Source organism: Syngnathoides biaculeatus, chromosome 17, assembly GCF_019802595.1.
Source record: "Syngnathoides biaculeatus isolate LvHL_M chromosome 17, ASM1980259v1, whole genome shotgun sequence".
NCBI classification, from domain to species: domain Eukaryota; kingdom Metazoa; phylum Chordata; class Actinopteri; order Syngnathiformes; family Syngnathidae; genus Syngnathoides; species Syngnathoides biaculeatus.
In genome coordinates, this window is record NC_084656.1 from 12952580 (window position 1) to 12965729 (window position 13150).

At 40.9% G+C, this 13150-nt stretch overlaps 1 protein-coding gene across 5 annotated transcripts in view; it reads right to left on the reverse strand.

Moving 5' to 3' along the window:
• Window positions 1-4361: 4361 nt before the first annotated feature.
• Window positions 4362-13150, reverse strand: part of exd3 (exonuclease 3'-5' domain containing 3) — a 46514-nt gene continuing 37725 nt past the window's right edge. For 4 of the 5 annotated variants that reach the window (XM_061802271.1, XM_061802273.1, XM_061802270.1 and 1 more), the window contains exons 20-21: window positions 5228-5294; window positions 4362-5129 (exon numbers count right to left, since the gene is read on the reverse strand). In XM_061802271.1, coding sequence (XP_061658255.1) covers window positions 4822-5129; window positions 5228-5294 — 375 coding nt within the window. In that variant the 3' untranslated portion in view covers window positions 4362-4821. The remainder of the gene's footprint in view (window positions 5130-5227; window positions 5295-13150) is intronic. The other variant, XM_061802275.1, reaches the window with a different exon arrangement.

A 13150-nucleotide genomic window follows, 5' to 3' on the forward strand; every position in this document is an offset into this window, starting at 1 on the left:
TTTTATGTGGCCCGCGAAGATAAATCATGTGTCAACCTCCTTGATTCTTGTGTAAATCTGTAGAAAATTTCAAGTTATCATATATCATAAATGATAACTTGAGATATTAGCAATTTTGTGTTACCAAACATGAACAGAGCCTTGATATCGGATAGAGCATTGGTCTCACAGTTCTGAGGACTGGGGTTCAAATCTCTGCCCCGCCTGTGTGGAGTTTGCATGTCCTCCCCGTGCCTGCGTGAGTTTTCTCCGGGCACTCCGGTTTCCTCCCACATCCCAAAAACATGCACTCATTGGAGATTCTAAATTGCCCCTTTGTGTGATTGTAAGTACGACTGTTGTCTGTCTCCATGTGCCCTGCGATTGGCTGGCAACCAGTTGAGGGTGTACCCTACCTGCTGCCTGATGACAGCTGGGCTCCAGGACTCCCGTGATTTTTGTGAGGATAAGCGGCTCAGAAAACGGATGGATTTTAAAAACGATGCTGTTTTTTGGGGGCGCCAGAACACACATACAACTGTGGCACTCACAATCACACTTAGGGGGAATTCAGGGTCTCCAATTAATGCAACTGTAATCTGCCTTTTTTGTTTCTTTAGGAGTCATGACTTCCTTCTCGAGTCACTGATGGTGTAGTGGAACAAACGGCAGACTTTGGTGCAGGCACCGTGGGATTGATTCCTGCTCAGTGATGGCATTGACTGATGCCCTCCGACTGACTGATGACTGACAATTCAGGTTGTAGTGAGCCTTTTTGCCCAAAGTTAGCTGGGATGGGCTCCAGCACTCCCCAGACCCTTGTGAGTATAAGCAGCTTGGTAAATAAGATGGATGGCTTTATTCTCGGTGAGGGGCCTTTCAGCCCATGTTGGTGCAAAACTTGTTTCACTGAGGATAATGACACTTCCTTACCAGCCTCTCCACAAGGTCTTTAGCTTTCGTTCTGGGGTTGATTTGCACATTTCAGACCAGAACACAATCATCTATCTCTGTGAGCCAGAGCCTCTCTCCTTCCCGAGTGGTGTGATGACTGGACATACCCATGATGTTTATGCCTGCATACAATTGTTTGAACAGATGAACGTTGCATTTTTAAGCTTCTGCAAATTGCACCCAAGGATGAGCCAGACTTGTGGAGCATTCTTTCTATGATTTGTGTTTGTCTCCGACATATAATATATATTCCTTGTAAGATTGACTTTTCTGTATTTTAACAAACAACGTAATTCCTGGCTTTTTGTTGGCGGGTGTGACTTATAGCGAGCGCTCTCCCCATAAATGTGTCTGTTGGATATTTTTTGTCCATTCATCCAAAAGAATATTTGTGAAGTCCCCGTCCCTGTTCATCCAAAAGATGTTTTGAAATGGGTTCAAGTCAGTCTGGACTCATTCAAGCCTGCTTTTGCGGGATGGCCAACGTCCTAAAATTAACATTCAAATTCGTGGAACCTGAACATGATTCATCACATCACTTTTGGAGGTGCGCCTGCAGGTGACGGTGAGCTTCCTTTTTGTTTGTTCCCACAGCTGCGAACGTTCAAAAACAAAGCTCTGACTCACTCTAAGCAATGCAGTAAGAATTTTAATTGTGATCTTTTTATGTGCCGTTCAGAAACAGATGTGTAGTCGCTTTCTGCCGCTGTCACTGACCTGCAAGAGTGCACACGCATTGTACTTCAAAAAGTGGAATGCAGCTCAAGGTTTTTCTCTCTCAAAAGGATTTGGATCTCTATGTGTTTTGCTTACGTTTATGTGTGTGTTTTTCTCCCGCTCTCCTTGGTGAATGGAGAACTTGCGGAAAATCAGGAACATCTGTCCACCATCAGAACTTTGGCTTCAGTGCATCTGGACACTTGGAAAACATTTGCACAGACCGCAGCAGCAAAATGTTTCAGCATTTCTTCTGTTTAATTCTTAGAAATAATTCTCTGGGAAGTGGCCAAAACCAGATAAACAATACTTTTGGAAGTCATAAAAGAATGATTGGATTCATACAGTTATTATATTATTGGGACTACTAAATCATTGACTACATGATGGAGTGAACTTTAAGAATGATCACACAAGTCAGTTGTGGTTCTATTATCGGAGCCCTATCTCCATTCCATCACATTGTGTTGATAAACAAGGCGTGCTTTTTCCAGTGAGCAAACAAAGAGCTCGGAGTCGAGGTGACGCGTTGTAAACGCACGGGCCGGAGAGAGCGGGGCGACTTGCTGCGCAAGGCCGAGGTTTGGCGCCGAGACATGCGGGGAAAGACAGGAGTGGGGTCCCGGGAGAGGGTGTGCATGCATGCTGCCCAAAACCAGGAGACAGGAAAGCTAGTAGAAGAAAACACATGTAAAAGTGTCATGTAAAAATGTCAGTTAAAAAAAAAAAAAACACCTCACAGTGGTAACAGTGACATTTTTGCTTAAAAGCCTGATAAACTCACAAGTGTGTGTTTGTAGAGAACGACAGTGAGAGACACAGACAGAACCAGAGAAAAAAGAGAGCGAGACACACAGAGAGAGAGAGAGAGAGAGAGAGAGAGAGAGAGAGAGAGAGAGAGAGAGAGAGAGAGAGAGAGAGAGAAGAGAGAGAGAGAGAGAGAGAGAGAGAGAGAGAGAGAGAGCAGTGACGTGGTACCACGGAGGGAGGGCCTTCTGCATCCAATTCATTCTGAACACCACGTGTCCTCAGAGCGTGGGAAAGAGGCGAGCTTTTCTTCCCAGCAAAGAAAGAGCAAGGATCAAATAACATGGCGCAGCAGCGATGGTGTTCAGCGGACAGGCAGGAGTTCACTATAAAGGCAGAGCTTCTTCCGAGAGAAAGTGGAGAGTTCTGCGGAGAGTTGAGCCTAAATGAGAGAGGCCGTGTGGTTCAGTTTAAAGACAGGAGGAGCTGAGCAAAAAGACATTTGGAGCTGTTACCACTTGGGCTAGACGCATATAGAAATGCTTCATTTTGCAGCTATAGGGTGTCAATTCAATGCATCATCTTTTTTAATTTTTGTAATTTTTTTTTACACATTGTTGGAAAAGGGTGCAGATGTCTCTGTTCAGTCATTTACTTTAAAAAATAAGTGCTGACCGTTATGGGAATCCATTTCAAATTTGCAAAAACAATGTTTTTGGAAAACTGCTCTAAGATGATCAGCTATAAATGATGGTAGGATTTAATCAAAAACCACTTATTTACCAGATGGAATCAGAGCTCTCCATCTCATGTACAGACCACTTTCCCTACAAGTTTTGATCATTTATTCAAAGTCTCAAGTCTTAAATCATTGTCACAAGGCAGTCCAAAGTTCCTAGTCTTGCAAATTCCCACTGGCAAACCTTGTATCAAGCAAGTCAGAAATCATTTGCAGACAAGTCTCAAACAAGTCCTAAAGTCATGGAAAATGCACAAAAGTTTGGATCCCCCCCTACCCCCAGTCAATAGATGGAATAGATCGAACCCTCTTATTTGGTCCATTTCTCAATTAAATCCAGTCACCTTCAAAAATTGGGGTCCAATTCTTTAGAAAATCAGAAAAGTTAGAAATATCAAAAGGTTTCCACAAGCAATCATCTTATTTGGCCAAAGTCCGACACATATTTTTTGGGGGGCAAGTCCTTGGTCCAGTCCTGTTTTATGGTCATCCTTGTCTTTAGTCAATCCAAATATTTATTTTAGCGCTCTTTATTTTAGTACTCCTTCAAACACACAGTTTAAGTAGCACCTAACAAGATATCGAGCACAACCATGACCAAGTAAAATATTGAATTTCCTGACACAAGAGCAGCAGGTTCATTTCTAATAAACAGATCCCCTCCATTATTCTTCCAAAAATACTAAATTACAGATAACTGTTTTACATGGCGTAACATTAATTCTACTGACAAAGCCTCAACTGTGTGGTAGCAAATCCCTTACACAATTAGAAATTTAGCGTTAGGTGACATTCAAAAGGAAACGTCATTCCCACACATTGAATGGATAGCATGAGGATGAAAAGTATTGTTTTTGGTTCAGGGCAGTCAGCGATCCAGGATTAAAAAACATTTACTTTGATGAGTCCCAGCACAACATACCTTGGGAAACCACGACAGGTTTTCTTTTTTTAAATGACAGCCATCTATAAAATAAAGTTAACATCTGCCAAGTGTTAAGGGTCGTTGGATTTTACGAGGAAGAAATGCATGTGGATCATCTAAAACCTTAAAGGGGAAACACATAGAGTCAATGAAAGATTTGGGAAAAGTGGTTAGAAACAAAATGTGGAGGAATTCTCACTTTGTTGGGGTTACTCATTCAGGTCAGGATTTCAGTATTACCCAACCCCCTCCCCAAGCTGTCACCTGTGCAGCTTTATCCTTTTAGAAAACAACAGTAGCAAGTAGATTTTCTCAACGATGCACAATTAATTAGAAGAAAAACACATTTATTAACAAATACTGAATTTACAATTCAACAAGATACACTCAGAGAACCTGCATGAAAAACACTAAGTGACCCATTCTTGTTCAGCTTCTTCAAAACAGAATAAAAAGTTAAGAAAAGATTAGACTAAAAAATATGATTTCTAATTGAATGGTGCCTTCAAGAATTATATTTTAAATTATTTCACAGCAGACAAGTAACATCTAACAACATTTTGTTCACTGTATTTTAAAGCTTTAACAGAAAATCCTGAATGAGATATAATGAGGAATGTGTTGACTTTTTAGGTTTTAGACAAGGTAAAAAAAAATACCAACAACATGAAAAATGAACTGGTGCCATCACAAGTTTTGGACAACATTATTTCAGTTCTCAACAGTAATGTTTGATTTTCCTACTATACCCCTTAAATGTTTATTCTATACCATCATCAGTGACATACAAGACCTCCTTAAACATGGAGAGAACACGCCCAAAATGAGAGCCCTCCCAAAATACCTTTCCACACCGGGTACAGACAAAGTAGTGTGGTACCCTAGGCACCAGAGTCACCGGTACCGTGTCCAGCTGTATGGGTGCCCCACCGGGAAAGCTCAGGGTCACAGGATCCAGATCTGACAGGGAGGCCCAGTAACACCGAAGACCATACCTGGGGAGTTCAATATCCTCAACTGACTCCTCTGCTGGTGGTGTCAGTGACGTATCGGTTGCCTGCAGAAATCCTGCAACGACAAAGTAAGAAAATGAAAATGAGTTCCATTTATGTACATACATACATACAGTACGTGACAGAACATAATGCTCTCCTAGCTTGACTTACCTTTCTGTTTAAGCATCCTGATCATGTCTTGTCTGGGCAGTGCCACATACTGATCACTGTTACAAGCCTGCAAAAAAAAAAATAAAAAAAAAATGAAAAAAATATTTAAAAAAAATAGCACGACCTATTCATAAAGGACTTGGCAGTCTTCAACAAAGAGTGTCATGAGAAAAGAATGTGAGCAGTAGAAGAATACACTGTAACGGAGAATTTGAGGTATACAAAACTGGGAAAAAGCACATATACTGTACCAATTTTTGTAACCAACAGAATATTGTGTTCTGACAATTAGCACTAAAACCACCAATAAGCATTTTTAGGGTAGGTCCTCCAGAAAAGGAAAATACAAAAAGAAAAACAAAAGGACACTTTTTTTTTTTTTTTACAAAAATATAAATCTGTGAGTAGGTGAATCTTCAAGTGCCCCAAGCATGAGTGTAAGAGTCTTACTGTACATACTGTTTGCGTGTCAGGTGCCTAAACTCATCCGACTTCCAACCTGTTGGTATTTCTCTCCCTCATTATCGAAGTGACAAACATATTCACCAACTAAACTTTATCCTCAACACAAAAAGCGGTTTTGATCTCCAATCTCCGAAGCGATGGAATGTCTACAGAGATTTGTTTGTCATTACAGTGGTTTACAAATCTGAATTTCACAGACAAGCTTGGCAAGACCCCATCCATGTTTACCTATTGAAAAACTTATATGATGTATACTCTGTATGTTGGTAGCAGTTAGATTCCTGTTGACTAATATAAACTCAGTGAATTAGTTTAATTTCAATAACACAATAATGTGCTGCAACTGCTTTAATATTTGCATGGAATTAAGCTAAATGGGCTTGTGGTGAAGTTTGATGGCATCGTGGTACTTTTTTCATCACGCTTTCAATACATGCACCTAACGGTCATTTTCATTTTAGTTTTTGCGAGATATACAAGGAAGTTGTCGAACAAGTTATGGTGGTAAAGTGTACCAGTAGCAGACAGTTTTCCCACGTTGCTGCTCTGGTGTGAAAGAAGACGCAGTTCAGATCTGTCTGTGTGTGTGTGTGTGTGTGTGTGCTTGAGAAGTGTTTATGCCTCAGTAACATTCACACATCCGTGATGTCCTGTCCTCGATGGCAGAGGACACCCCACCTCCTCATCAGGACATTAGTGACCTCTTGTTTGCCGGCCCCCGATGTTTGTGGGGGCATGCACACACACACACGCACACACACACACACACACTTGGGCAAACAGACACACACTCGTCTGTGCGCTATCCTGACAGCATGTGAGTGCTAAAAACCTTGTCAATACACCTGAACTCCACCCAGCAAACAGCATTCCACTTAAAAGCTGGGCAGTAAATGAATCCCCCGTTCAATGCCTCTCACTCAAGTAAATGTATCATCTCTGACTAGAGAGCAAAGCTTTTAACTTAGGCTCGCTGTACTGAGCAACGCGGCTGAACGCGACTGAACTGGACAATCTCAGGAAAAAAAATACAGCGAGCAAAACCCGCACACTGGGCAATCGACCCTCGCATACACAACCAAATTGCTGCAGCTGAAAAGCTGTTTTTAGCATTATGAAACACCACATATTCAACTGTATTTTTTTAAATTGAATCACAAAAACACAGCAAAATTGCCAAGGAAGAAGCGGATTGGACTGGCTGCTGTAGCTACTTTACTAGAACAAAGAACAACAAAACAACAAAAGAACAGAAAATGGAAGAAATAAAGGTGTGTGTGTATTTGAGTGGCTCTTGAACAATGGCGGCTAAACCTTTTTGCCTCAAGAATTTTCAAGCTGCCAACCCTCCTATAATTTAACTTTGGTTGGGGAGAGGGACGCAACCATGTCTCCGTTTCGAGAGTGCACAGAACTCCCTGTGAGGTAAAATTCTGCGCTGCCAACATAGCTCAGCACTATAAGTATTACTGTAGTACTGTCGATCTTGCCCAAAGTTAGCTGTGATTGGCTCCAGTACACCCACGACCCAATTGAGGATGAGCAGTACAGAGAATGCATGGCTGGATAGCTGGATGGATTGCTCTGCTTTGAGTGAGCTGTGTTTGCCTCTGTGGTGACTGAGGTCAAGACATGGGGAGAGTGGCGAGACAGTGGAGGTGTGGGAAGAAGCTGAAGTGGCAGCTCCTGTCTTGTCCGTGGGAATGAGGCTCATCCTTCTTGGTATTCCTTCTTCACACTCACACACATAAAAAAAAAAAACATGAATCTGTGCTCACACTGGAGAAAAATCCCCTGGTACAGACAAAACACTTGCAGTGCGCGCAAAACCGAGTGCATCCAAGCTGCCGCACACATGGCTCACACATACGAGGGAGGCGGCAGCCAGAAAAACAGAGGGCTATTTGCTCAGCTCAAAAGTTTCCCAGAGCGGAACAAGCCAGAACCTGCAATGAACTCCCAAGGCTAAGCCACGCACAGGCAGGCACACACACAACATACACAGAAATCATTCAGTGATTCATCAAAATACAGTGACAAGTCCAGGTATCCTGTGAAAGTGGACGAAAAAGTGGTATGAACAGATTTGTGGAATGATTTAAATGCATTCATGCATCAGATGGAAATATAAATGCAAAATGAGCATCGTCAAAGTGGGTGGTTTATGTTTAAATGAATACAGATGGCAATGCTTCCATCTTACTCCCTGGAACCAGATGATTTTTTTTTTTCATTTTTTTTTTACATTTTTTGGTTGGTTTTGGCTTGCCAAAGCACATAAAAACAATGCTGTCCACAGCAATATACTGTATTAAATGGCTTATATATTTTGTTTTATTATGCATTTCATAACGTAGAAAAGAAATGCTACGTAAGTGCACAGGTGTCTGCACACCCGGTTGCACAAAGACACTATGTTACAGTTGTAGTGATACATATGCTGCGTGTCTAAACAGGCAAAACAACAAATATGCAAACTATGTTCTTAAATCACCAGAACGCAAAGCAGCTATTTTCATTCTCATTCATGCAGGTGGGTCAACCATAACTTTTTAATCTTTCATGACTGCAATTCATTTTATAATGGGAAGGTTTCTTCATTGTGTGTCCTCTTGGTTCAAATTGGATGATAATTAGAACAATCTTTTGAATGCGCTCATTGAAGTGTGGGATCAAACTTATACTTTACTTAAGTCATGCAATTTGGTAAAGGAGTACCATTAACAAAAGCAACACTACTGGGGACTGTTATTATTATAAAGTACTCCACATGGTTTCACTGAATACTTAACACCTCCAGTGAAGAAAATAAGTATTTGAACACCCTGCTATATTGCAAGTTCTCCCACTTAGAAATCATGGAGGGGTCTGACATTTTAATCGTAGGTGCATGTCCACTGTGAGAGAGATCATCTAAAAAGAAAAATCCAGAAATCACAATGTATGACTTTTTAACGATTTATTTGTGATGCAGCTGCACAGAAGTATTTGAACACCTGTCTATCAGCAAGAATTTTGACCCTCAAAGACCTGTTAGTCCGCCTTTAAAATTCCACCTCCACTCCATGTATTATCCTGAATCAGATGCACCTGTGTGAGGTCGTTAGCTGCATAAAGACACCTGTCTACAGTCAGTAAGACTCAAACTTGTAACATGGCCAAGACCAAATAGCTGTCCAAAGATGCAAGAGACAAAATTGTACAACTCCACACGGCTGGAAAGGGCTACGGAGAAATTGCCAAGCAGCTTGGTGAAAAAAGGTCCACTGTTGGAGCAATCATTAGAAAATGGAAGAAGCTAAACTTGACGATCAATCTCAATCGGAGTCGAGCCCAATACAAATTATCACCTTGTTGGGTCTCAATGATCCTTAGAAAGGTGAGGAATCAGCCCAGGACAACACGACAGGACTTGGTCAATGACCTGAAAAGAGCTGGGACCACCGTTTCCAAGGTGACTGTTGGTAATACACTAAGACGTCATGGTTTGAAATCATGCATGGCACGGATGGTTCTCCCCTTTAAACCAGCACATGTCAAGGCCCATATTGAGTTTGCCAATGAACATTTGGATGATACAGAGAAGTCATGAGAGAAGGTTTTGTGGTCAGATGAGACCAAAATGGAACTTTTTGGTCATAATTCCACTCATAGTGTTTGGAGGAACACGAATGATGAGTACCTTCCAAAGAACAACATCCCTACTGTGAAGCATGGGGGTGGTAGCATCATGCTTTGGGGGTGTTTTTCTGCACATGGGACAGGATGAATGCACTGTATTAAGGAGAGGATGACAGCCGCCATGTACTGTGAGATTTTGGCGAACAACCTCTTTCCCCTCAGTCAGAGCACTGAAGATAAGTCGTGGCTGGGTCTTTTAACATGACAATGAGCTGAGCCAGCCAGGAAAACCAAGAAGTGGCTCCATAAGAAGCATATCAAGGTTCTGGCGTGGTCTAGCCAGTCTCCAGACCTAAACTCAATAGAAAGTCTTTGGAGGGAGCTGAAACTCCGTGTTTCTCAGGAACAGCCCACCTGTCTGATCTAGAGAAGATCTGTATGGAGGAGTGGGCCAAAATCCCTCCTGCAGTGTGTGTTTATATTTTCACGCCATTTAAATACAAAAGAAAATCTTTTCTATTTTTAAAAACTTCGAAATTGAGAGCTGTTTTCACGCACAAAATGCCATTGCTGTGTTAACTAACAACAACTTTATGAGCCTTATTCTGTGTCAGTTGACTTACTTTTTAGAGGTTTTCAAGTGTAATGAAGGATTCTGTAGTGGACAGGAGGAACAATGAAAAAATGGCAATCGGATAAAGTTTTGGTGTCAGAAGTGTGGTTTTCAACATAGCGGCATTACGACTCGATTTTCCAATATCCAGCTAATCATTTATGCCCTTATTGCAGCTGCATAAAATGTAATACCTTTATACACAAATGATCTTATGAAAGGTGCATACCAAGGCACAGCTGACAAGTGAAGCAATCAGCTCTGTGGTCTGGATTCCAAGCCCACAAAAGGCAAAAACAAATTCCTCTTATTGTTTTCAGAGGTGGGCATAAAAAGAGCTGCAGGGCTGGAATCGAACAGCGACAACATAAATGTAAATTGTAACCTGACAATTCTTGACTCACAATGAGTCCGTACACTATAAGCAGTTCAATCATTAGCTTTGTCTTTCTGTTACAGGCCTAACCCTAATTAATAATTTAAAACTAACACTTCTATGCTCATCTTTCGCGGCATGGGTGTGTTTTGGTTTTTAGCACAATGCTTCTTCACCTCATTTCATTTTGCAACCATCAAAATGAAAGACATGACAAGATCAAAAGGATGAAAAACATTCAAATAAAACCTTTCTTTGAATTGAACTTTTCTAATTTTGGACACTTGCAACAAGTCGTCTCCTCCTTTTGTTCCTTCAGTGTTTTCCAGGGAACCTCTGGCATTCTCACACTCCGTGTGGCCATGCCAGAGAAAGAATGCTCCTTGCTGTGACAACAAAGGCCATCTAAAGTGTGATACTGTGTTTCAAAGAATGGGAGGTGGTGGAAAAAAGGGGAGTGAAAGGGGGATATTGGAGAGGAGGTGGGGGAGGGAGGGGAATCCCCCCTGACGCACTCACACACCCGGCACTGACTCCATAGGCAGCTCCCATGGGAAAATCCTACACCAATCTAAAAAGGCGCCACTTTTTAGGGCCGATGTAGGTCACGTGGTCTGGGCAGCCAATTGGGTGCCGGTGATGTGATTCAAACTGTTGCGAGTCAGGTAAAGTGGCAGCGTGGGAACTGGGAGAAAAGAGGCACAAGTGGGAAGCAAGGCATGGACCATCATTGGCTGTCTTTTCATTCTTTCATTGTAACTTTGGAGTCCAGTGAAAGTTGAAAAACACTTAATTCCACTTTCCAAGAGTGCTGTGGTCTAAAGCATATACAAAACATTTTAGAGTTTCAGTATTTTCTTCCATTGTTCCATGTTGACAGAATTCTATTGTTTTTTTTTGTTCTCTGTCATTCTGTTCAGCAGTATTTTAATGCCACATGGAAATGATGCGTGATATCGTAATTATGCTGTAGCTTCATACTAGTGTTTTTTTTTCTGGATTTATAAACTGAATCATGTGAAGCATATTTATAAGATTTAATATAAGATGAAAGATATTTAAAAAAAAGCTGCAAAATGCTCTCTGCATAAATGTGAAACTATGGGGTGCTACAACAAACAATTAATAGCTTTCAAGTGATTCCGACATTATTCATATTTCAAACCCCCCAATAATTTTCCCATTTATTATTAAATACATGAATTAACCGGTTAGCACACGCTGCGTACATGTGGGGTTGAGGTGTAAGGTATTTTACAACCAGTGTTCTAGGAACTCATGAGGGTTCCTTTGGGAGGAACTACCCGCTGTGGTTGAGGTTCCTCAAGAAAAACACAAGCCTTCGAGGGCTTATTTCTATTTGCATTCACACAGCCTGGAATTTTCAAGTGACATAAGCCAGCAGTTAGCATAAAGGCAATTCAATGATGTCACGTTCCCGCCGGGATAAGCCCCCCTGATTGAATGAGGAGGAAACGGACAAGTAGAAGTCAAGGACATTGCTTGAATAAAAGAAAATGGAACAAAGTGGCAGTCCAAAGCAGTCAGTGGTCCATGGATACTGACGTGGTCAATTTTGGAAGATTTCATCAAGCCGATTTTAAAGATAACGCACGAAGCAAAGTCTCATTGTCTTTCCATTCAACAGAGCAATAGTGACCTAGTGACCTAAATTTTGAAGCCAATGAAATGAAAACGTATTGAACCCCTTCTCAAATTCTTAAATTTTTAATAGTTTGAATACTTTATTCCTCCTTAATAAATGCAATCACCATTTAAAAAGAGCATTTTCCTTTCATTTGTCTTATATTCACCTTTGTTTGGTAATATTAAACCTTAACGTGGGAAAATTATGCAAAAATACAAGAATTTGAGAAGGGAGCAACTACTTTTTTCACGGCACTGTAAATTAGGTTAATTTAGGAGCAAGTCTCACAAGGTAAACCAAAATCTTTTTCTTGATTATTAGGACAATATATGACACAATAAACAACAAACTCTGGGGTTTTGCATGGTTTTATATAGACATATTTTCCTGGAAATAATGGTTGGAAATCTAAATTGTACGACTTCAGGACCAAAACAAAACATCAGGAAGAAAAATACTCAAGAAGGAATTATACAACGGAATCAATTAATCTTCTTGACTGGTTGTCTGTTACCTCTTTTTAAAATCAGGTCACATCTCTGTACAACTCAGACTTGTCTTTTTGGAGTTTAAGAGCAACTTCAAGAACACATGTTGAATTGACCCATATCCGATCTGGAAAAGATCAGATTCTGTGTGGTTTGTGTAGTTGACGTTGCCAAGAAAAATTCACATATGGGGGGGTGGGGGAAGAAGAAAGACCTGGGACTGATTTTTACTGCAGTGTGAAGGTAGCGCCAACAACATAATAGACTATGCCAGGATCTTAAGCCTGTGTTTCTGAAAAATAGTGGTGCTCTCAAGTTGTTTGAACCAAGAAAATAAATGCTCTGAGGTTTGGAAGTGGCCATAATCAACACCAGACTTAAACTTGAACCTAACATGTCGGAAAAGCAGTAAACAGAAATATATTCATTTTATTGGAATCCAGCGAGCAAACCAAAGACATTGGCTTCATAGCAATTTCTTTTGGCATGCAGAATATATATACACACACACACAGACACACAAACATACACGCGTTTTCCAAGCCGCTTATCCTCAAATGCGTCGCAGTAGTCCTGCAGTTGACTTTACAGACTACGTTTAGTTTAAAGTTAATTTGTTTGGCAATATCGGAATTTGCTGATTATTTTTGTCCAGTTGATCTTCACGATCTGAGGTGTAAGGTGTAACACAATAAATATACCCTCGAGGACT